The sequence below is a fragment of the Lepidochelys kempii genome, chromosome 6 (genome assembly GCF_965140265.1).
Source record: "Lepidochelys kempii isolate rLepKem1 chromosome 6, rLepKem1.hap2, whole genome shotgun sequence".
NCBI lineage: Eukaryota > Metazoa > Chordata > Testudines > Cheloniidae > Lepidochelys > Lepidochelys kempii.
This window is the reverse complement of record NC_133261.1, coordinates 6059236-6082229: the sequence shown is the minus strand read 5'-3', so window position 1 is coordinate 6082229 and position 22994 is coordinate 6059236. Positions and strand designations below refer to the sequence as shown.

The following is a 22994-nucleotide window of genomic DNA, read 5'->3' as shown; positions in this document are numbered from 1 at the left end:
TCGAAGCAGGACCAATTCCCAGTTAAATCATCCCAGCCAGGGCTTTATCAAGCCTGACCTTAAAAACCTCTAAGGAAGGAGATTCTACCACCTCCCTAGGTAACGCATTCCAGTGTTTCACCACCCTCTTAGTGAAAAAGTTTTTCCTAATATCCAACCTAAACCTCCCCCACTGCAACTTGAGACCATTACTCCTCGTTCTGTCATCTGCTACCATTGAGAACAGTCTAGAGCCATCCTCTTTGGAACCCCCTTTCAGGTAGTTGAAAGCAGCTATCAAATCCCCCCTCATTCTTCTCTTCTGCAGGCTAAACAATCCCAGCTCCCTCAGCCTCTCCTCATAAGTCATGTGTTCTAGACCCCTAATCATTTTTGTTGCCCTTCGCTGGACTCTCTCCAATTTATCCACATCCTTCTTGTAGTGTGGGGCCCAAAACTGGACACAGTACTCCAGATGAGGCCTCACCAATGCCGAATAGAGGGGAACGATCACGTCCCTCGATCTGCTCGCTATGCCCCTACTTATACACCCCAAAATGCCATTGGCCTTCTTGGCAACTCTGGAGTCCTAAGCTGGGAAGGGCAAGAAAGCAGGGGCAGAAGGAGTCTTGGCACATCAGTTGGCAGCTCCCAGGGGGTGTTCTGTCATCCAACACATCACACCCACCCAGCGAAACCAGAACACACAAATACATATAACACTTATTGAAAACAAAGGGCTATGAATATTTTCTGGGCACCTCTTAATATGACAGTCTATGATGTTGTCATGTTTCCTGAGTTTTTGCTCACCGACATACAGATAACATTTTTAAAGTTAATGCGATAGTCTCAACACCATGCCTGTGTTTGCCATTTCTGTCACTGATGTATGTATGGGACCAAATTCTCAGTAGGCATAACTTACTTCTAATGCTTTGTTTGTATGTAATTTTGTCAGGTGATCCTTAGAAACCTGAGAAAAACAAACCCATACAAAACTTTTAGCATCGACAATCAGCCAACTATCAGATGTAAATTAGATGTGGACATCCATGAAACAGAAAGGGCTGTTGGTGAGTAAGTAGAAGGTTGTACAAAATAAGTGGACTAGTACTGTATAAGGCAGTGATGAAATGCCCCTAAGTGGCTCACTGGCACATGCCGTTAACTTTAAGAAAGACCCTGTAATGAAATCTTCAAAACATGACCAGAGTTCACCCAAATATTCACTAGTTCGAATAACTCAAATATTCAAAAACTAGAAGGCAAATAATGAGCACACACACCTCATTATTATTATGAAATGTGAATGATTTTTCAGCCACTCTCATTATTAGAGGACCCAGCTCATGCTTTTAAAACACTTAATAAATCAATAAATAATAATAAAAATAATGCCTATTGCTTACATCAGTAGCTCTCTGAGCACTTTACTGTCTTTTTCTTTAACGTTTCTCCCCTCTCAGCACTCTGGGAGACTGGGCAGTGCCACCATCCCCGTTGTAAGGATGGAGAACAGAGGCACAGAGAGGCTAAGTGACTTGCCCAAGGTCACACAGGAAGTCCATTGTGGACCCAGAAATTGAACCCAGGTTTTCTATGTCCTCAGCCAGTGCCTGAACTACAGGACCAGCCTGCCCTTCACTTGAGGATGGCAACGTGGCCTTAGCACAAAATGGTTCCTAACTGGGAGTTGAGCAGCTCTGAGAAGCTGGCTACTTGATGAGTTGCCAAATCATAGCTGTTTGGTGCAGATCTCCTTGGAAAACCTGCCCCTTAGGGTTTTTTTGGTGCAAGACAAACAAGGTTGGTAATTCACAAAAACCAAGATAATGATGTAAAGAACTCACTCCCCACTTTCACTCCTGTTTACCATTAAAAAACCCATTCCCAACATTTAAATTCACAGAGAATAAATCTTACTGTGTAACATCCTCATAAAGGCCTCTTTCACTTCCTTGTTCCTCAGGCTGTAGATCAGGGGGTTCAACATGGGGATCACAAGGGTATAAAACAAAGAAATGATTTTGTCCTGATCTATGGGGTACTTTGAACTGGGCTGTAAATACATGAAAGAGCCTGTTCCGTAGAAGATAGTGATGGCCGTCAGGTGGGAGGCGCAGGTGGAGAAAGCTTTGAGTTGGCCCTTGGCAGAGTTGATCCTTAGAATGGCAACCACAATGTATATGTAGGAGATAAGGATGATCAAGATAGTAGGTGTTACCACCACAGCGGTACAGGTGAAATGAACAATGTTTGTGATGTGGGTGTCAGAGCAGGACAGTTTCAGGATCGGGGGTACATCACAGAAGAAATGGTTGATGACATTTGAGTCGCAGAAGGACAAACGGAATATAAACATAGTTTGAACAATTGCATTCACGCAGCCCACTAGGTATGACCCCAGAACCAGCAGCATGCAAAACCGCTTGGACATGATGACAGTGTAGCGCAATGGGTTGCAGATGGCCATGAAGCGATCGTATGCCATGACACCCAAGAGGTAACATTCACAGGACAATGCGATGCATAAGAAGAAGAATTGCAGAGCACACAAAGGGAACAAAATGACTTTTCTTGCTGATACTAAAGTAATCAGTATGCTGGAAGTGATAATGGTGGTGTAAGCAACATCTAAGAGGGCCAGGTTGCTGATGAAAAAGTACATGGGGTTGTGAAGCTGGTAGTCAGTCCTGATTAAGGTGACCAAGGTGAGGTTCCCCACTAGGATCAGCAGGTAGATCAACAGAAACATCACAAGGAGGATGACCTGCAGCTTTGGGTCTTGTGTGAATCCCAACAAGACAAACTCACTCACTGCAGTGTGATTCCTCTCCGTCATTTATCCCAGACGCACTCTCCACTGCAGGTGAGAAAGTGAGGCCTACACTAAAAAAGGAGACAAATGACGGCTGAATGCAAACACCTCAAACTCTGTTACTTTCAACAAAGCATAAACTCTAGGCAGTGGATCCATCTCAGGATTCCATAAGCCTCAAACCCACCATGAAGATCTCTGTTTCCCTCCACTGTCTGAACTACATGTAGTGTTCGGAGTCCAGCACTGGCTTCAAGCTAGGTTTTCTAGCTCAGGGAGCGGTGGCTCATGATCTTGAGATCAATCTTTGCGGCTAACAACACACCCACCTGCACAATGTCATTTCCATGGTCAGATTCTGATACAATCACCCACATCAATTAGTGAGACCACTGGGCAATGAGACTTTTTGCAGGGCAAAGTACTACTTGGGGTGTGAACGTATATGAGGCATGGGTGCTTATGCACTGTCTGTTATGGAGCCAGGCTAGTTGTCTCATTAGCAATAAGGGATATGGGCAGGCAGGGAGTTGCAGGAAAGAGAACTTTATTCAGCATCCTGGGGCTACCCAGTGTTCTATGCAGAGCCTCTAGCATTTGTGCACAAGTAGCCTGACCCCTGTTCGCACTCCTGAGCTCCTGATGTCACAATAAACTAGGTCCCTCCAGAAAACTGACCCTCTTTCTCCAGTTCCACTCCTCACATTACCGCAGTGACTCAGCTCTTAAAGCTGCATGGCCGTGTTTATCACAAGTTGAGTTTTACAGCCCTGCCTTTCTGAAGAAAAAAAAAAGTTCCTTCACTCAGAGCACCAGATCCAATACATTTCCTCATGTGAGCATCAAACTTACCCCAGCAGGGCGGTGGTGCTATTCACTTCGACGGGAGCAATGGTGGGTTCTGATGCTATTCGGCATGTCCATGGGGATGATCGTCTGGCCCGCAGTGTTTAAGTCTCAAAGGCTGGAATCCATGAAAGGACTCAGGCATTGCAGCTCTGAGCATCCTGGCACCTCATGTTTAGGTGTCTAAACAAAAACAAGCACAGCAGTGCAATCCAGAAAGCCGAGTTAGGTACCTCCCTGTAGAGTCATAGAACCGTAGCAGTCACAGGGACCGCAAGGGTCATCCAGTCTCACCCCCTGCCAAGAGGCAGGATTTGTTGTGCCCAAACCATCCAAGGCAGATGGCTCTCTAGCCTCCTTTTGAAAACCTCCAGCGAAGGAGCTTCCACAGTCTCCCTGTACAATGAATGGGGACAGATAGGCACCTTAAAATGCATTCCACAACAGCCCACAGGATGCCAGGTCGGAAGTCCCCTAAGCTTGCCAGTGGGACCCACCGATTTGCGAAGCACTGCCCCTTCCTCACAGATCGGCACCTCCCTTCCACCTGGATTTACGTGACTCTCTCTACTAGCAACCCACACACAGGTACCCCTCTCCTGGCTTCGTAGCAGTTTCTTGAGGGAATGAATTGGACACCGGTCTCGTTCTACACAAAATGGCGGAAGGAGGCAGCTGTGGTGCTCTTGCCCCCATGATAACTTTTGGCCCAGTGGTTAGAGAACTCGCCCGGGATGTGGGAGACCCAGGTTCTATTCCCCTTCCCTGAAAGAGAGGGAAGAAAGGATTTAAACAGGTATCTCCCACCTCTCAGGAGAGCGCTCTAACTTCTGGCCTCTGGCATATCGTGTCTCTCCTGTTGAAGCTGTTCCACTGTGGATTAAGAAAGAGCGATTGGCGCAGGGGGAATGGACCTGGGTCTACTGCCCATGAGGTGTGTGCCCGAACCACTCGCACTCTCTGGTCCAATAATTTTGGCATCCTCATGTTCCACTGCCCAGCTCTCCTAAGCCACTGCCCCTTTGGCAAGGATTCCCATGGCCACAGAAAGCAGGAGCTGAATGTCAGTCCCTTCACTATCTTTACATCATCTCCTTGTCTCCTGTTTCTCTGTCTGTACAGAGCAGACCAGTCCTCCAATCACGTGGCCTCCTGCAGGTCAAGGATGCAGGACCAGCACAAGGATTAACACGGAGTCAGTGGAGGCAATTGTTTGAAGAGGAGACACAATTAGAGAGCTTGGCTGTGAGGAGGCTTTTCTGGGGGGAGGGAGAGTAGAAGCTCCTGCTAGACTTCCCACTGTTGAGCTCCAATGCCCTCCTTTCTTCCCCACACTTCCCAGTTCTGTTCTGACCTCCCCCTTTCCCTGGAAGCAGAAGCACCAAGGGAAGGGTGAGCCTACCCCTTCCCCACTGCAGTGTGGAGAAGGGGGAAGTTTGGGGTTCCTTCCCTTTACCCAGGAAAAGTAGAGGGAAGAAGCGCCCCCTCCCTCCACCTAATGAAACTGTCCTGGGGAATAATTGTGGGGCAATGGTGGTGGTGGGGGGGTTATGGGTGGGGAAGGGTACAGGTGGCTCGACTTCCCATCCCACCAGTTATGCCACTTATGGTTCTGCTCTGTCAGCGTCTCTGAGCTCCCAGAGAGAAAAGGTCCCTTTGAGGACTGTCAAGGTTCCTTCCCCACTCTGAACTCTAGGGTACAGTTGTGGGGACCTGCATGAAACTCTCCCAAGCTTACTTTTACCAGCTTAGGTTAAAACTTCCCCAAGGTACAAACTATTTTACCCTTTGCCCTTGGACTTCCACTGCCACCACCAAACGTTTATCTGGGTTTATTGGGAAAATGTTGTTTGGAAACGTCTTTCCCCAAAAAATCTTCTGAACCCTTGCACCCCACTTCCTGGGGAAGGTTTGGTAAATTTGCCAATTTGCATAGGTGACCACAGACCCAAACCCTTGGATCCTAGAAAAATTTTAAAAAAGCATTCCGTTCTTGAAAAGAAACATTTTAATAGAAGAAACAGTAAAAAGAATCACCTCTGTAAAATCAGGATGGTAAATACCTTACAGGGTAATAAGATTCAAAACATAGAGAATCCCTCTAGGCAAAACCTTAAGTTACAAAAAAGACACACAGACAGGAATATTCATTCTATTCAGCACAGCTTATTTCCTCAGCCATTTAAAGAAATCATAATCTAACACATCTCTAGCTAGATTACTTACTAAGTTCTAAGACTCCATTCCTGTTCTGTCTCTGGCAAAAGCATCACACAGACACAGCCCCTTTGTTTTTCTCCCTCCTCCCAGCTTTTGAAAGTATCTTGTCTCCTCATTGGTCCTTTTGCTCAGGTGCCAGCAAGGTTAGCTTTAGCTTCTTAACCCTTTACAGGTAAGAAGATTTGTTTTCTCTGGCCAGGAGGGATTTTAAAAGGGTTTACTCTTTCCTTTATATTTATGACAAGGACGATCTCTTATACATTAAGGGATCACAGGAAAATAACAACCCTACATTGTTCAAAAGTCAGTTCTTCTTCAGGGCTTGAGGCATCGAACTGGGTTTTCGAAGCCCTAGTGTTTGGACAGTGGAGATCCCCCCCGCATTATTCTACCACTTCTCCAACGCCCAACTCTCCACCACATCCATTGCTGTGACCATTTCACAAAAGACCTGGCTGCTTCAAGCTTTCCCTCCCACCACATGCACAAACAGATGCAATTCAGCTCTCCTCTCCACCTTCCTCCTTGTCATACATACACAATACACATGTGTGGAAATCTGCCAAAGCCAGGATTCAAAAATCACAGAGCAAGGTGGGCACTGGGATCCAGCCATCTTGAACCACCTTGTTGTTCTGTGGCCAGGCTGCCTGCAAACCCTCTGGCTTTGAGCCCTCCCCCTGAACATGAAAGTTTACCTTGAATAACTTTTGAAATGTTCCTTTCCTCAGAGGGTCAGTGGGTGCCAGACACTAGCTGGGATCAACCCCGAGAAGGTGAGAACAGTCTGGGGAGAATCAGAGCCCCAGCGTGCCCAGGACATTCACAAAACAACGTGATGTGAACTGTATAATTCTGATATCCTGGGACTTTTCAAGGGGCTCTCCCTTGCATGCATGACTCCACATTTAGTCCATTAACCCTACCCTAGACCTCCACGAGGATGAGCCATTTTCAAGACAGTTTGAGTAAGGCTGTGGATTTTAGAGCCAATGATAAGTGAGTCTCAACCTTTTCTACAAAAGAGCTACTGCTCTGCTCTAATGAGCCAGATCATCAGCATGTGTACATGGAAAATTGGCTTTAGTGGAGTTAGCAACTGACACCATCTGAGGATGCAGCCTTCTTAGAAAAGTCAGGACCTCTGGAGTCAATAAATCTGATCTCCATGAGATTTGGCTCTGAATCAGAATTAATTCAGAATTGCCAGAACCAAAAGAGAATATTTATTCCACTTCCCTCAGAACCAGAGCAATTAAACCTACCTGCAGGAGGGAGACGTCTGTTACTCTTGACTGCAAAGATTGTGTGTGGAGGTCTGGTTTATAGACTTGTTTCAATGGCATTTGGGATGGACTCCTTGGAGAGCCCCAGAGTTCTTCAGTTCAGGGCAGACACAGATGGGATCATTAAAACCTTCATGTCCCCTAGGGATAACTACACAAAGATGTGTTGTTTCCAATTATTGCTCAAACTTCTGGGTGTTTTCTTTCTTCCCCTTTTCTTTGTTTCAAAGAGAACTGGCCCATTCCTCCCCTTCCATCCCCCGAATCCTGATCAGATGCTCATGGGGTCCCTCACCTCAGAAGATGCAAAATGTGATATATATTGGAAAATAGATTCAAAACTGGTCCATTTAATTAGAGCCCTGCAAATCCGCAGATATCCATTTTATATCTGTGAACCATTTATGTGGATCATGGACCGGATGCAGACACAAACTTTGTATCTGGAGCCCTGAAAATCTGTGGATATTCGCTTTATATCCATGGATCATTTTTGCGGATCGGATGCAGTAACAAATTTTGTATACACACAAGAGGCTGGTTTTAGACTCTTGAGAGCTACAGCCCCATTGAAAATTGATGAAAATGTCACTCAGGCACTTTTGATGTCAGCCCAGTTGTTTAAATATGGGTACTCAAAGTTAAAGCACTTTTTGTTTTAAATTTGAGCACTCACCGTCTTTGCCTCACTTCCTCACTATGTAAAATGCAGATAATACTTTCCCTGGAACTTGTACTGGTCACTCCCTTAGGCACTTCTGAATATCTCACCCTAAAAAAAATGGCTTTTCCCAGAAGTGCTATCTCTTTGAACCATTTCAGAACTCATATAGGAATTTTCTCACTCATATTGCCAATTCCACCCCTTAAAATTGCTCAGGCTTGAGTCTATCCATGTGACTCATGTAATCACAAATGCAGTATTACCTTGCTCATATCTATTCAGATTGCTACTGCAAAGATAATTTTTCTAGCCCATTGGTTTGACCATGATATCCCTTTACCAGCTCCCCTTTCTCTATGCTTGTCTTCATTTTCAGGACCCTTCACAACCTATCCCAGATGACCCTAACACCATTCACTATTGAAAGGTCACCATTCACCTCAGATTGGTCAGTAAGCACAGCCTTCATCACACACTTGTTAAATTTTCAGACAAGAACCATTGTGCTTTCCTCCCATGCCCCTCACACTTGGGAGGAGCTCCCTAGAAATAGTCACAAAGCTTTCTCATTATCCTCCTTCCAGTCCCTCCTGAAAACTCACGTTTGCTCTCACTGTCTCCAGAAACTTGACAATGATTAGGCCACTGTTTTATTGAAACAACTGCCCAGTGTTGTGTCTCTGTTTTCTCCTACTGCCCCACCTGTCTAACATCTGTGGACTCCTGTCTTAGACTGCAAACTCTTTAAGGCCAGGACTGTCTCTCTGTTGTGTCTATGTGTACAGCACCTAGCACAATGGGGTGCTGGTGGGCTCCTAGGTGCCCACATTAATACAAATAAGAACAGTAAGAATGAAGGCTGTATATTGGAGCAGGAGCCAAATCACATGGATCTAATTGCAAACTCTCTGGGGTATTTTACTATATGTTTTTTCAAATAATAAAATAATAAAATAAAATAATTATAATAATAAATAACTAATATGTAGAGTTTAAGGCCAGAAGGCAACTATCAGATAGTCTAGTTTCCTGCATATCACAGACCACAAACTGTTAAAAATATAAAAACAGAGCAAGGGGAATGTCTGACAGGTATGGCAATTTCCTGCCATATTTTTGGGGAGAGCTTACTGTAATAAGTTTATGTAACATTGTAGGCCAGTGAATATATGGAATTGCATGGCAGAAGGGACCACAGTGCTCCATTGGGAGGGAATTAGACAAATTCTCTCAGATTCTTCAGAGATCAACAGACAAAGAAAGGGCTTTTGGATCAATAACCTGAGTTTAAACTAACTCAGGGCCGCCTTTCTGATCCAGCAAATGCACAGAACTTCTGTCCAAGGGGAGGGCCCCCAGCACTTGGGGAAGGGTTGGAAGGACTGTCACCTACCAAAGCCCTTATTGGAGTTGAGAGGGTGGGCAGTGATCTCTGGAAAGCTTTTTAGGGGATGTGTAGATTCTTTTACTGTTTTAATTTGTTTTCTGTGTAACACTTTTACCTTAAGGATAAATGTGCTTGCTTAGAAAGATCTGTGTGATAACTATGACAATTATACTGTTTTCTATCTCTGAGGAGAAAAGTAAAGCAGGCTGGCTCATGGAATCTCACTTGCTGGGGAATTCACAGTATAGGCAGGGAACTTTACAGCCTGGAAAATTTTGGTCAGAAAGGGGAGGGACACCTTGTCCACATCTGAGAGAGGTGACAGGTAGGGAGCCATAAATCTAAGAGTCGGGACACTTTCTGAACCACAGAGGGGGAATACAGGGGTAGTTGCCCTGAACTGTGCCAGAAGACAATTGTTATTTTCCCCCAACAAATTATTTTATTTATTTAAATTAAAAATGCATGACATTTCAATGGTTACCCAGGGTTTTCAGAACCCAAAGCAGTGGTAACTTAACTGTTTTACACCAGGCAATGTCAGGAATAAATCAATGGGAACACAGCAATTCTGTCTGATGAAAGATTAATACAAGTAAGCTTGCTCTTATCTCAAACTATGATGTATTAGATTTAAGCACACACAGACATAAGCAATAGGTTTAGAACAGCCAAAATAAATACATAGAATCTGAGATGGTATTGAGAAATTTGCAGCAGGTCCATGATGGCCAGTCACTTCCCTGCCAGGGAGTATGGGGTCAGAAAAATGATCTCCCAGGACAGCTTCAGAAAGCTGCTGTAAAGTACACTTTTTTATCTAGTCTTTTTATAACTAACGTTTACCAAACGCATAGCTCATAGTGACCCCTACTGAGTCATTACCTCTCCTAACTTCAATAAATTACTTATCAACAAACATTCCTAACAATCTTAGTCATAATAAGTGTCTATATTAAAGGCACCAAAATGCAAAGTCCTCATCCACTTATTTTCTTTCAGTCTCAATTTGTTGACTCTTTTCTACCCTCCTCCCATTCCGATTAGCAGAAACTGCAAACGTGTAGTGAACATTTGACTTTGCCTCCAGAAGCCCTGCTTGTTCAGATTAACTCTTAACTATGTGATGTTCTATTTTATTAATTCACAGTGGCTGAATGCAGACAATATGGTTGCAATTAGCTTGATCAAAATCTGGGGTACACCCCACCCCCTCAAATCTGGGACAATACAACCAGCTCCATAGTTGTTTGAAAAAATGGAGGGAAGTTGTGTGTGGAAATTTTCACAAAAAGCTCACTGAAAGTTTTCATTTTTCCTGGCTGTTTTTGTTTCTTACATTTTTTGAAATGTTCTTGAAGTATTTTTAAAAATGTTAAGACTTTCAGCCAGTGGTCCTGAAGGTCACCCTCACCTCTTTTCAGGGAGAATTTCAGAATGAGCACATGGAGCAATGCCTCACGACATGCACTTCGCTAACAACTTTTGTATGAAAATTTCACACCACCTTTTCAAATTATGGAGTAGAAAAGTGACTTTGAGAGTGAAATGAAAAAAATGTGATGTGTAGAAAGATGATAATTCTGCAAACTAACAATATTCAGTAGGCATTTTAGAGAAAAGGTTTCCTCTGTTGTCATTCTCTTTTAGTATGAATGCTTTCCATATTTAAGGCTTAGGAAACACTGGTTTATAGTTCCTTGAAGTGAATATTGACAGATGTGCAGTTTCCTCAATCAATATGGTATGTTCCCATGAGAAACTAAATCCTGATGTCCGTGGCAAGAGAAATCAATATTTTCTGATTGTTACACTCAGGAAGATAATCCTGGATCATGACTGATGAGAAAACAAACATGTGTTGTGTTTTTATCATTTAGCTCTTCAGAAATGAACAATAGAGGTCTGGAGCAATGTGTGTTAACAGTGTCTGAATTCTGATGATAATAAACTGAACTTCTGCTTGAGTTACCAGAGGAAAAATACTAAAAAGCAATTTTCTAATGTACATTTATCTTATTCCCCTTTAAAGCTTTAATATACAAATCATATCCATGATTATAATAGAGATTTCCAGAGATTTCCGATGAAAATATTCATGCACCAATTTTCAAACATGGCCTCCTCAGTGGAAGATCTCAGTCCCATATTTGGGTCTTCAAGTCAACAATTAAGTACATAAAATGGGCATTTATAAGCCCAAGAGACAACGTGAGAAGGCTATTCTTCCTGTTTAAAAGAACACAGCTGAACAATAGGCTTAGTGAGCATATATAACAATACAATAGAAATAAACTGCAATACATGTTCATATATCTTAGCTTTTCATATTGAGTTGGCCATCAACTTCTAGTGTTCTTTGAGTGGAATATTGATATTGGTTTACTTTTGGTCAAAATCTATTTATTTGGTTAATACAGCTCAATATTCACTGTGAGAGTAATCAACATTGACTTTTTTATTGATGATATGCCTTAATCTGTGTCTTGACAGGTGATTTTATTCAGCACCTTAAAGTCATCTCCTATCCCGAATACATGGAGAATACAAACAATGTGTCTGAATTCATTCTTTTGGGATTCTCCCAGGATCAGAAGTTACAGCGAGTGTGTTTTGTGCTGTTTTTACTTTTCTATATACTTATCACACTGGGAAATCTGCTCATCATTGTCACCATAAAGTGCAGTGAGTGTCTGAACTCCTCTGTGTATTTCTTCCTGAGCTTCCTGTCCTTCGTAGACATCTGCTATCCCTTGGTCACAGCCCCAAAGCTGATCGCAGACTTGCTTGTTGAGAGGAGAACCATCTCCTTTGCTGGCTGCATAGCACAGCTGTTCAGTTTCCTCCTCACAGTGATGGCGTTTGATCGTTACATTGCGATCTGCAAACCCCTCCATTATACGGCCATTATGAACAAGGAGGTGTGCAGCTGGTGGTGGCTTCAAGGGTGGGGGACTTTGTGCATTCCATGGTTCAGACTCTCCTGACTGTACAGTTACCCTTCTGTGTACCTGTCAAGGTTCCTTCCCCATTCTGAACTCTAGGGTACAGATGTGGGGACCTGCATGAAAACCTCCTAAGCTTATTTTTACCAGCTTAGGTTAAAACTTCCCCAAGGTACAAACTATTTTCCTTTTTCCCTTGGACTTTATTGCTTTCACCACCAAGCGTCTAACAGATATATAACTGGGAAAGAGCCTGCTTGGAAACATCTTTCCCCAAAAAATCCTACCCAAACCCTACACCCCCTTTCCTGGCGAAGGCTTGATAAAAATCCTCACAAATTTGCATCGGTGAACACAGACCCAAACCCTTGGATCTTAAGAACAATGAAAAAGCAATCAGGTTCTTAAAAGAATTTTAATAGAAGAAAAAGTAAAAGAATCACCTCGGTAAAATCAGGATGGTAAATACCTTACAGGGTAATTAGATTCAAAACATAGAGAATTCCTCTAGGCAAAACCTTAAGTTACAAAAAGACACAAAAACAGGAATATCCATTCAATTCAGCACAGCTTATTTTCTCAGCCATTTAAAGAAATCAGAATCTAACGCATATCTAGCTAGATTACTTACTAAGTTCTAAGACTCCATTCCTGTTCTGATTCCAGCAAAAGCATCACACAGACAGAGAGAGCCTTTGTTCGTGCCCCCCCCCCGCCCACACCCCCAACTTTTGAAAGTATCTTGTCTCCTCCTTGGTCATTTTGGTCAGGTGCCAGCCAGGTTATCCTAGCTTCTTAACCCTTTACAGGTGAAAGGGTTTTTCCTATGGCCAGGAGGGATTTTAAAGGTGTTTACCCTTCCCTTTATATTTATGACAAGGCCCAATGAGATTGACCATGGGGCAGAAAAGTGACATTTGGAGTGAAATGAAAAATGTGAATGGGGATAGCTCTACAATGTCATGGGGGCAGTGGGGTGGAATGTAAGTATTTGCCAGGGATTTTCAGGAAATCTGTGTCTATTCATTTCAGTTCTTTAGGGAAACTCCAAATGTTTCCCTCTGAATTCAGAGCTTCAAGCTGCTATCTTTCTGCTACTTCTGCCTTGGTTATGTTTTAATAATACTGCTTGTAAGATTATTGAAAACACACCTATTTAAATTGTAAGTAAATTTTCTTTTCTCATTGTATAAAAGTTAATTATTATTGAGTGTATAAAACACCCACAGGCACGGGAACTAGAGGTACAGGGGATGCTGCAATGCCCGCATGTTTTTGAGGGGTCCCAGCTGCTGCCCCACACCCAACGTCCCGGATGCCACTCTGCGCCCAGGGTTCTGGCTGCCAGCACAGTGCTCAAGATCCAGGCTTCTACCCCCACACCCAGGGACCTACCTGCACCGAGGACTCCACTGCTGGCCCCATGCCTGGGGCTCCACTTCCGGGCTTGTGCCCCAGGTCCCTGATACCATCCCACCTTGGAGTCCTGGCTGCCAGCCCCATGCCCACCACCAGCTGTGGCCCCAGCCTCGGCCCCCTTACCCCATCCGGGTCACTCACTCCATGAGACACGGCCCTGCTCATAGCCCAGCTCTGGGGAGTGGTGGGGTGGACAGGGGTAAGGGGGCTGGCTTTCAGCACCCGCACTGTTAAAAATGTTCCAGACACCCAATTACTGACTCAGTTTTGGTGGAATCTATGAGCATCCTATTTCATAATTCACCAACAGGTTGTTCCTTTCACCTTCCTCTCAAGCAGCTGTGGGTGGTGACTTTCAGACAAAAGAAACAGTGATCTGATCTGGAACAGCAGTTATGGTTAAATGACGAAAGAGAGAGAACCCCCCACATTTGACAGATGTTAGTCATGTTGTTTAATGAACTTATTGAGGTGTTTCAATCCTAAGAGGAGCAAGGCCATATAAGAACCGATATGGAATCCAATGAAACTTATTCATACATTTTAAGGGGAGATGGGACCATGAGCTCATCTGTCCTGACCTCCTATCTATCACAGGAAGCTAGTCAGAGATATAGAACCCAAGCAATTAATTCCTATGTTAACTACAGCATATTTTTTTAGAAAAAAAGTAAATTATTGAAAAATTTCCAGTGACAGAGAGTTCACCACAACCCTAGGAAAGTTGTTACAATGGTTATTTAGAATACACTAGAAATCCTAATGTTTTAAAAATAATACACACTCTTTGAGTATAATTAAAAAGCTGTGTTCAGTGAAGTCCTGCAATGATTGAACATGTAAACAACTTGCAACAGCATATTATTATTGACAACATTTTAAGAGGTTCACCAGAACACCTAGAAAGACATGGTTCTGGCACAAGGAGACTAAAATAATAATAATAATAAAAAATCTATGTTAGCTTCTGGATTCTCAGCATTTTTTTTAATCAGGCCAGTTATTTGTGTGAGTAAATATGGACCCAGGGCCCTACATTAGACATTCATTTAAAAAAAACCTTGACCTTCTCTCTGAATGAAATAATTGGATAAAACCTTTAGTTCTCACTGAGATTTGAACACAGATTGCTGTGTTTAGAGCTGATAGTGATAACCATTGCAGCATCATTAAAGGAGTTCCACTCATGATTTACACAGCAACATAAATCTTAAACACATAGACTTGGAAATTTCTCTCTCTGGTCAAAATTTCAGAGAAGACAATATTGTTACCAAAATTACTTGCTTGACCAAAAGGTCTATCCCTCTTGACCTAACTGCAGATCTTTGTTGTTCCATTTAATCTTTTCTTGGTCCCTCTTTGCCTCTTCCATGTGCATATTCTGAAGTGAAGTCGCAACAGTTAACATGGAAATAACTGTAATGGCATAAATTACAATGACAACATTACAGGAGAATGAAAGTCCAAAGCAAATACATTGGTGGTATGTGAATGGGATTGAAGCTTGTATCATCACAAACTTTAGTGCCCATTGCCACACTTCTCCATATCTCCTCCCTGAAAGTTATATATTCCTTGAGGAATGTGTCCAAGACTTACTACAGACTTCTTATTGAGAGGCTGCAGGTATCTGAAAAAAGAGAATAGAGCTAACCACATATCAAAAGCTATTTCCATGGATGGTAGGCTACAAAATCTACAGAACTATTACTTTAAAAGTCCTAATAAGTTTCTAAGGATAGGAATCCCAAGGCTAGAATTTCAAAGTGTGACTGAACTATAAAAGTGAGGGCACCAATACTCCCAAGTTATCTCTCTCTTTTCCATCGAAGAAGATGAAGATGACGAAGACGACCAGCCTATGGACTTTGGATGCAGATCCTGATCTGAAACTTGGTCAGCAATGATTATGGGAACTTGTGGTAAGACCTCCACTTTATACCAAGTCTGGTTTGATAAGCTGAGAAAGTCTTTTATCTTTATTTTTCTTGTAACCATTTCTGAGTTTAACACCTTATTTTTTGTCGTCACTGAAAATCTATGTCTTTGCACTCAAATAAACTTTTTTTGTTCTTTTATCAAAATAAATCCAATGTTGTGAATTGTGGGGGTAACTCCATTTAGGATGTCAAGTTTTTGCATATTTTATCCTTACAGGGACGACAGAGACCTTTGTTATCTGAGTTGTCCAGGACAAGGTTGGACAGGGCAGTACAGAATACACATTTGGTGGGGGGAAATCTAGGACTTAGAGAATGTTGGGCTCACCCTGAATGTGGTAACCAAGGCTGGTGGAAGCCAGAGTTTGACTGGAGTGTGCTAGCAGGCTGTATCTGTACACAGACCTACAGGGTGTGACTTGCACGCTAAAAGGCTATTTGTGAGTGGCCCAGGTGGGAACTACAGCAGCAAGGCATTACAAGGCACCCAAGGTTGCAGGGCAGGGGTGACGCAGACCCTCCCTGGTCTGGAATGGATCCAAATGTTATAAGGACAATCAACAACCCATTAGAATCAATGAGGGAATAGTCCTGTGTCCCATAGGTTTCTCTGAGCTTTACAACAAGCAAACTATAACAAACCTGCTTTAGCAATGAAGCAGAAGGAAGTCGCTCCTGCCCCAAACTAAGGCTTTGAATTACTGAAACATGTAAACATAGGGTTGGGGCCATGCCCCAAACTGAAGGGAAAACAGGAAATGTAGGAAGCAGTCAGGAGAGGCCGATCTTGAGTAGGAGTCAAGAGAGACTGAGCCATCCCTTGCCTCTACCCCCTTGGGCCCTGGGGCAGGACCTGGTGGAGAGGGAGAGCCTGGATACCCCTACCCTTTTCTTCTCCTCCATCCACCCCCAGAGACCTCAGAGGGATCTAGGGGTAGTGGGGAGGTGATGAACTGTGACTTGGCTGCTGGGCCCACCAGGCTGCCCAGAAAACCCATCCCAAAGCTCAGAGAGATAGTTTGGCAGCAGCCTAACCACTAGGCCTGCTAGACCTCAACAAAACCCCTCTGCAAAATCTATGATGGGTTAATTCCTCCCCCTCTCCCCCGAGGAAGATGTTATCTTGAAAGTTGAGTTGCTGGTCTCAGTTGTGCTCAGCTAAGAGACTTAGGAACCCACTTCCATTGAATTCCAATGGAGGTTTGGGCTACGAACTCCCTCAAGCTTCTTTGATAATCCCAGAAATTCCTAATGTTCAAGTATTTATATCCCCAGCCTACCCACCCAAGAAACCATAGATTGATAACTGGTTCTGGCTGGGACCCCGGTAGGCAGCCTGGGCACAATTGCCGAAGAGTGAGAGAATGAACTCCCCCTTGCTCCCTCTCCTGATGATTCCGTTATCAAGAAATCTGCTGTCCGCAGAGGCAGCGGCTATTTTGTAAGGCAGAGGTGATGCATCACGTGACTGAGGACAAAGACATACACCCACTGTGCTGTCGCCTGAGGACTTACATTTGTTCTTTCTTGTTCTGTTTTCCTTCATCCAGCATGAAAGTCATTCCGACATTTGGTTCCTCTCTGCGTGTATGTTAAATATATATTCCCTATGAATATGAATGAACTTGTTCCAACCCCCCAACCCAGAACAAACCATCGACCCCCCCATAGACTCCACGTCTTTTTTAAGCCCCACATTCAGACATGAGTTGGTTTAAGATTCTGAAACACTCACATATATTTTTATGCCTTAGGCTATGTCTATGCTATACAGCTTTTTGTGACACGGCCGGGTTGCTAAAAGTTGGGCAGTGTTAACACTGTTGGTCGGCACTTTTGCCAACACAATACTTCTACCCCCAATGAGTAAGATTTGCATTGTCAACAGGAGAGCGCTACCACCGACAACGCAGCGTTCACACATTCACCTCTCACTGCAAACTTTTGTCTTTCGAGGGGTGGGGGGAGGTTAAGTACCTGTGAACGACAAAAGTTTTGTCTTTCAATTACCAGTGTAGACATGGACTTAGTGTTTTCAGTGTCCAACTGAGACCAGGAGTAGAGGTGCTGGGACTCTCATGAGAAAGTGGATGTTTGCCACCCACTTTTTGCTCATTGACAGCCCAGTGTTATAGGTTCCAGATGTTTGCTGTGCACAGAAAAGTTTGGATGCTTAAACAAAACAGACATACATTCTGAGAGCCAGAGCCTGGCCTAGCTTTATGGGGGTCATTCACACACAAGGAGGAGCAGGACCCCACAGACCTGACCCTCCGTAGGGGACACGATGGGGAAAGTGGGGGCTGCAGAGCAGACACACAGGTGGGTGGAAAGTTAGCAGAGCATTGCCTCTTCCCCTCTGTCTCAATGAGCCCACATAGGTGAGGGTAGCGATTGGCTCCAGCACCTGAGTCACAATTCAATCCCTGACCTCCTCCTGGGGTGGTGTAGTTAAGCACTGCCCCATACACAGAGCAGGTGATCAAAGCACAATGTAGCCCTGAACCTCTAGATAATTCCCAATCTCTTGAGCCATCCAATCTGCCCAACCTGCACAACACCTAGCATTGAAAAGTCTCCATATTCCATTCCCAGTGCTTTGAATCACTCAGTCTCAGCGATCTAGGGACACACTGGGACCAATTACCGACATGCATCACAACAGCCTGGCACGGTGTTAAACAAATCACTTCTCCACAAATACACTTGGCCCCAGCAACAAGAAGATAACTGAAGCTCCTTCGTCTGTCTGACGGTCCGAGCCTGGAGAGACTTAAGGTCCCAACAGACTGTAAGGGAATATAAATCAGCCTCCTGCCCTTCCTTCAGATGGGAATCTCTTGGACCCATCACATAAATGATTCATCCTTACGCAGGTAGGTTTGCTTTGTCTGGGTGTAGCACTGCGGGAGGGAGGGGGAAGAGTAAAAACCTATTGCGAGCAGCAAGAAAAATCTCACGATCCACTGGAAAGTCGGTTTGAAGGTACAATTTTGACCTAAAACTTCCTAACTGATCTGAGAGCTACTTATGTAGGCAACGACCCCTTCAGCTGAAGCTGCTACATCCAGAATCTAAGGAGCAGCCCTGGGTGCAGACCCACCAGCAGTAAACAGCAGGTGAATCGTTGTGTCACTTGGCTGTAGCCTGGGCTTGGGCTGTGTCTGGGGAGAGGGATGGTGCTGCAGATAACAGCAGAATGTTTTTGATTCATTTCCTGTGCTGTAGTTATTAACTGTCCGCCCAAACTCTGAGTCCTTTCTCCTTTCACCCCCTTCTATGAGGCCACCTTGTAAGATCCCAATGGGTAGTGTATACATCCCAGTTCATCGTCTGAGCTTTACAGGTTCGGCAACTGCCCTGCACTGGGTAGAGGTTAATAATGCCTATGAGATTTCCAGGAGGAGGCACCAGAATTGACCCCAAGGATCATTCGCACCAAAGCAACAGTGTTAGCCCTGGCAACACAATACTGGGAGTGTAAGGGTCACAGAAATAATCTTCCAAAGGAGTTATTCTGAAATAAAAAGGTGAACTATTTCAATTTTGACATTTTTGAAATAATGTGTTTCAAGCTTTTGTTTTGAAATGACGTTTTGTTTCCAAAAATCTGTTAGATTTAACTTGAAAAAAAAAGGGAGAAGAGGGTAAAAACCTGACAACGAAATGATTTATTTTAGGGGAGAAGGGAACAAGTTGCTGTTATTTGGGGATTTTTCAGGTCAGCCACTGAACCAAAAAACAAAACAAAAAAACCCCCAAACCAACCACCCAGCTCTAATGCAAACTTTCTTGATTTCTGCTGTGCGGGGGAAAGGTTTTTCAGTTGAGCCAACAGTGAACTTCACCCTCTGGCAATCAAGTCGGCACTATGCTACAGTTTTATGCCAATAGTTGATCTTTGCGGATTGTCCACATCAAAAGAGAAAGAATGAGATACGCACATGTCATAAATATAAAGGGAAGGGTAAACCCCTTTGAAATAGCCAGAGATGTCAAGAGTAACAAGAAGGGTTTCTTCAGGTATGTTGGCAACAAGAAGAAAGCCAAGGAATGTGTGGGCCCCTTACTGAATGAGGGAGGCAACCTAGTGACAGAGGATGTGGAAAAAGCTAATGTACTCAATGCTTTTTTTGCCTCTGTTTTCACTAACAAGGTCAGCTCCCAGACTGCTGCGCTGGGCATCACAAAATGGGGAAGAGATGGCCAGCCCTCTGTGGAGATAGAGGTGGTTAGGGACTATTTAGAAAAGCTGGACGTGCACAAGTCCATGGGGCCGGACGAGTTGCATCCGAGAGTGCTGAAGGAATTGGCGGCTGTGATTGCAGAGCCATTGGCCATTATCTTTGAAAACTCGTGGCGAACCGGGGAAGTCCCGGATGACTGGAAAAAGGCTAATGTAGTGCCAATCTTTAAAAAAGGGAAGAAGGAGGATCCTGGGAACTACAGGCCAGTCAGCCTCACCTCAGTCCCTGGAAAAATCATGGAGCAGGTCCTCAAAGAATCAATCCTGAAGCACTTGCATGAGAGGAAAGTGATCAGGAACAGCCAGCATGGATTCACCAAGGGAAGGTCATGCCTGACTAATCTAATCGCCTTTTATGATGAGATTACTGGTTCTGTGGATGAAGGGAAAGCAGTGGATGTATTGTTTCTTGACTTTAGCAAAGCTTTTGACACGGTCTCCCACAGTATTCTTGTCAGCAAGTTAAGGAAGTATGGGCTGGATGAATGCACTATAAGGTGGGTAGAAAGCTGGCTAGATTGTCGGGTTCAACGGGTAGTGATCAATGGCTCCATGTCTAGTTGGCAGCCGGTATCAAGTGGAGTGCCCCAAGGGTCGGTCCTGGGGCCGGTTTTGTTCAATATCTTCATAAATGATCTGGAGGATGGTGTGGATTGCACTCTCAGCAAATTTGCAGATGATACTAAACTGGGAGGAGTGGTAGATACGCTGGAGGGGAGGGATAGGATACAGAAGGACCTAGACAAATTGGAGGATTGGGCCAAAAGAAATCTGATGAGGTTCAATAAGGATAAGTGCAGGGTCTTGCACTTAGGACGGAAGAACCCAATGCACAGCTAAAGACTAGGGACCGAATGGCTAGGCAGCAGTTCTGCGGAAAAGGACCTAGGGGTGACAGTGGACGAGAAGCTGGATATGAGTCAGCAGTGTGCCCTTGTTGCCAAGAAGGCCAATGGCATTTTGGGATGTATAAGTAGGGGCATAGTGAGCAGATCGATGGACGTGATCGTTCCCCTCTATTCGACATTGGTGAGGCCTCATCTGGAGTACTGTGTCCAGTTTTGGGCCCCACACTTCAAGAAGGATGTGGATAAATTGGAGAGAGTCCAGCGAAGGGCAACAAAAATGATTAGGGGACTGGAACACATGAGTTATGAGGAAAGGCTGAGGGAGCTGGGATTGTTTAGCCTGCAGAAGAGAAGAATGAGGAGGGATTTGATAGCTGCTTTCAACTACCTGAAAGGGGGTTCCAAAGAGGATGGCTCTAGACTGTTCTCAATGGTAGCAGATGACAGAACGAGGAGTAATGGTCTCAAGTTGCAATGGGGGAGGTTTAGATTGGATATTAGGAAAAACTTTTTCACTAAGAGGGTGGTGAAACACTGGAATGCGTTACCTAGGGAGGTGGTAGAATCTCCTTCCTTAGAGGTTTTTAAGGTCAGGCTTGACAAAGCCCTGGCTGGGATGATTTAACTGGGAATTGGTCCTGCTTTGAGCAGGGGGTTGGACTAGATGACCTTCAGGGGTCCCTTCCAACCCTGATATTCTATGATTCTATGAAATCCCTCCTGGCCAGGGGAAAGCTCCTCTCACCTGTAAAGGGTTAAGAAGCTAAAGGTAACCTCGCTGGCACCTGACCAAAATGACCAAAGACGAGACAAGATAGAATCATAGAATCATCAGCTCTTCCCCAGTAACCAGTATTAGTTTGGTGGTGGTAGCGGCCAGTCCAAGGACAACGGGTGGAATATTTTGTACCTTGGGGAAGTTTTGACCTAAGCTGGTAAAGATAAGCTTAGGAGGTTTTTCATGCAGGTCCCCACATCTGTACCCTAGAGTTCAGAGTGGGGGAGGAACCTTGACAGCACACATGGGTAAAAATATTCTTACTTTCAGCAAACAAGGGTCTCAAATGGACTAAAATGCTGTCATTGGTCATACGGAATTCCAGGTCCTCACACTGTTTTTTATTTCTACAGAAATTCCCTCTGTGCAGGTCTCTCCTCAAAGCCCATGTGAAGCAGTGGCCCAGGGAAATGACACTACCGTGGCTGAATTCATCCTTGCAGGATTCACTGACTATCCAGAACTGCAGGTTGCCCTCTTCCTCATATTTCTGGTGGTTTATGTTCTCACCTTGCTGGGGAATTTTGGGATGATTGCCCTAATCTGGACGCACTCCCGATTTCACGCCCCCATGTATCTCTTGCTCAGCAACTTGTCACTCGTTGACCTTGGCTACTCCTCATCCATCGCCCCCAGGGTGCTGGAGAGCCTCTCAAGGGAGAGTAAGGCCATTTCCTATGCTGGATGTGCTGCACAGATGTACTTTTTTCTTGCCTTTGCCACTACTGAGTCTTTCCTCCTTGCGGTGATGGCCTATGACCGTTATGTGGCCATCTGTACTCCACTGCTCTATAGGCTCATCATATCCAAGAGGTCCTGCATCTGGCTCTTGTCTAGCTCCTACATGGCTGGGGTTGCAAATGCAACCGTGTTTACCAGCTGCACCTTTCAGCTGTCCTTCTGTGGGCCCAATGTAATCGATCATTACTTTTGTGATGTCCTTCCGCTCATGCGGCTCTCCTGCACCGACACTCACACCAATGAAATGCTGCTTTCTATCTTTGCTGGTTCCATACAACTGACTACCATATTGATCATCCTCTTCTCGTATCCGTATGTTACTGCTGCCATACTGAGGATCCGCTCCTCCGAGGGCAGGCGCAAAGCCTTCTCCACCTGCACCTCCCACCTGACAGCCGTAGCTATATTCTATGGGACAACGTGCTTTACCTACTTACAACCCAGTTCCACCTCCTCACTGGAGCAGGACCAGGTGATCTCTGTGTTCTACACGATGGTGATCCCCATGCTGAACCCCCTGATCTACAGCCTGAGGAACAAGGAGGTGAAGGACGTCGTGGGGAGAATGTTAGAGAGAAGAAAGTTCTCTCAGCAGCTTTGATGAATAATTTAATCATCTTTTGGACTAAAGTGACAATATTCTTTCCATTCCCTTCCACTCTATGTAATTTTATAATGAAAATAAAAACTCTAATGTGTTCAAGTTTTAAGAATAATGTTTTAGAGGTGGCATTGTCCAACAGGTAAGACAGAAGATCTGGTGTGACAGATATTGCAACCCCATGCAGTATCTTTGGGACCATTATATTAACTTGCGTTATAAGAATGCTTTATGTATGACTCTGTTCTACTCCAGGGGGGAGGGTTCCTG

General features: G+C 44.3%; 2 protein-coding genes across 2 annotated transcripts; one reads left to right on the top strand and one right to left on the bottom strand.

Moving 5' to 3' along the window:
• Nucleotides 1–1885: 1885 nt before the first annotated feature.
• LOC140912770 (olfactory receptor 5AR1-like) lies at nucleotides 1886–2824 on the bottom strand. The gene has a single exon (XM_073347798.1). It carries the CDS (start codon nucleotides 2822–2824, stop codon nucleotides 1886–1888), a length of 939 nt encoding a protein of 312 aa, XP_073203899.1.
• Nucleotides 2825–21785: 18961 nt separating this feature from the next.
• On the top strand, nucleotides 21786–22724 carry LOC140912768 (olfactory receptor 5AR1-like). Its single transcript, XM_073347794.1, has one exon. The coding sequence runs from the start codon at nucleotides 21912–21914 to the stop codon at nucleotides 22722–22724; it is 813 nt and encodes a 270-aa protein (XP_073203895.1). The 5' UTR covers nucleotides 21786–21911.
• Nucleotides 22725–22994: the final 270 nt, after the last annotated feature.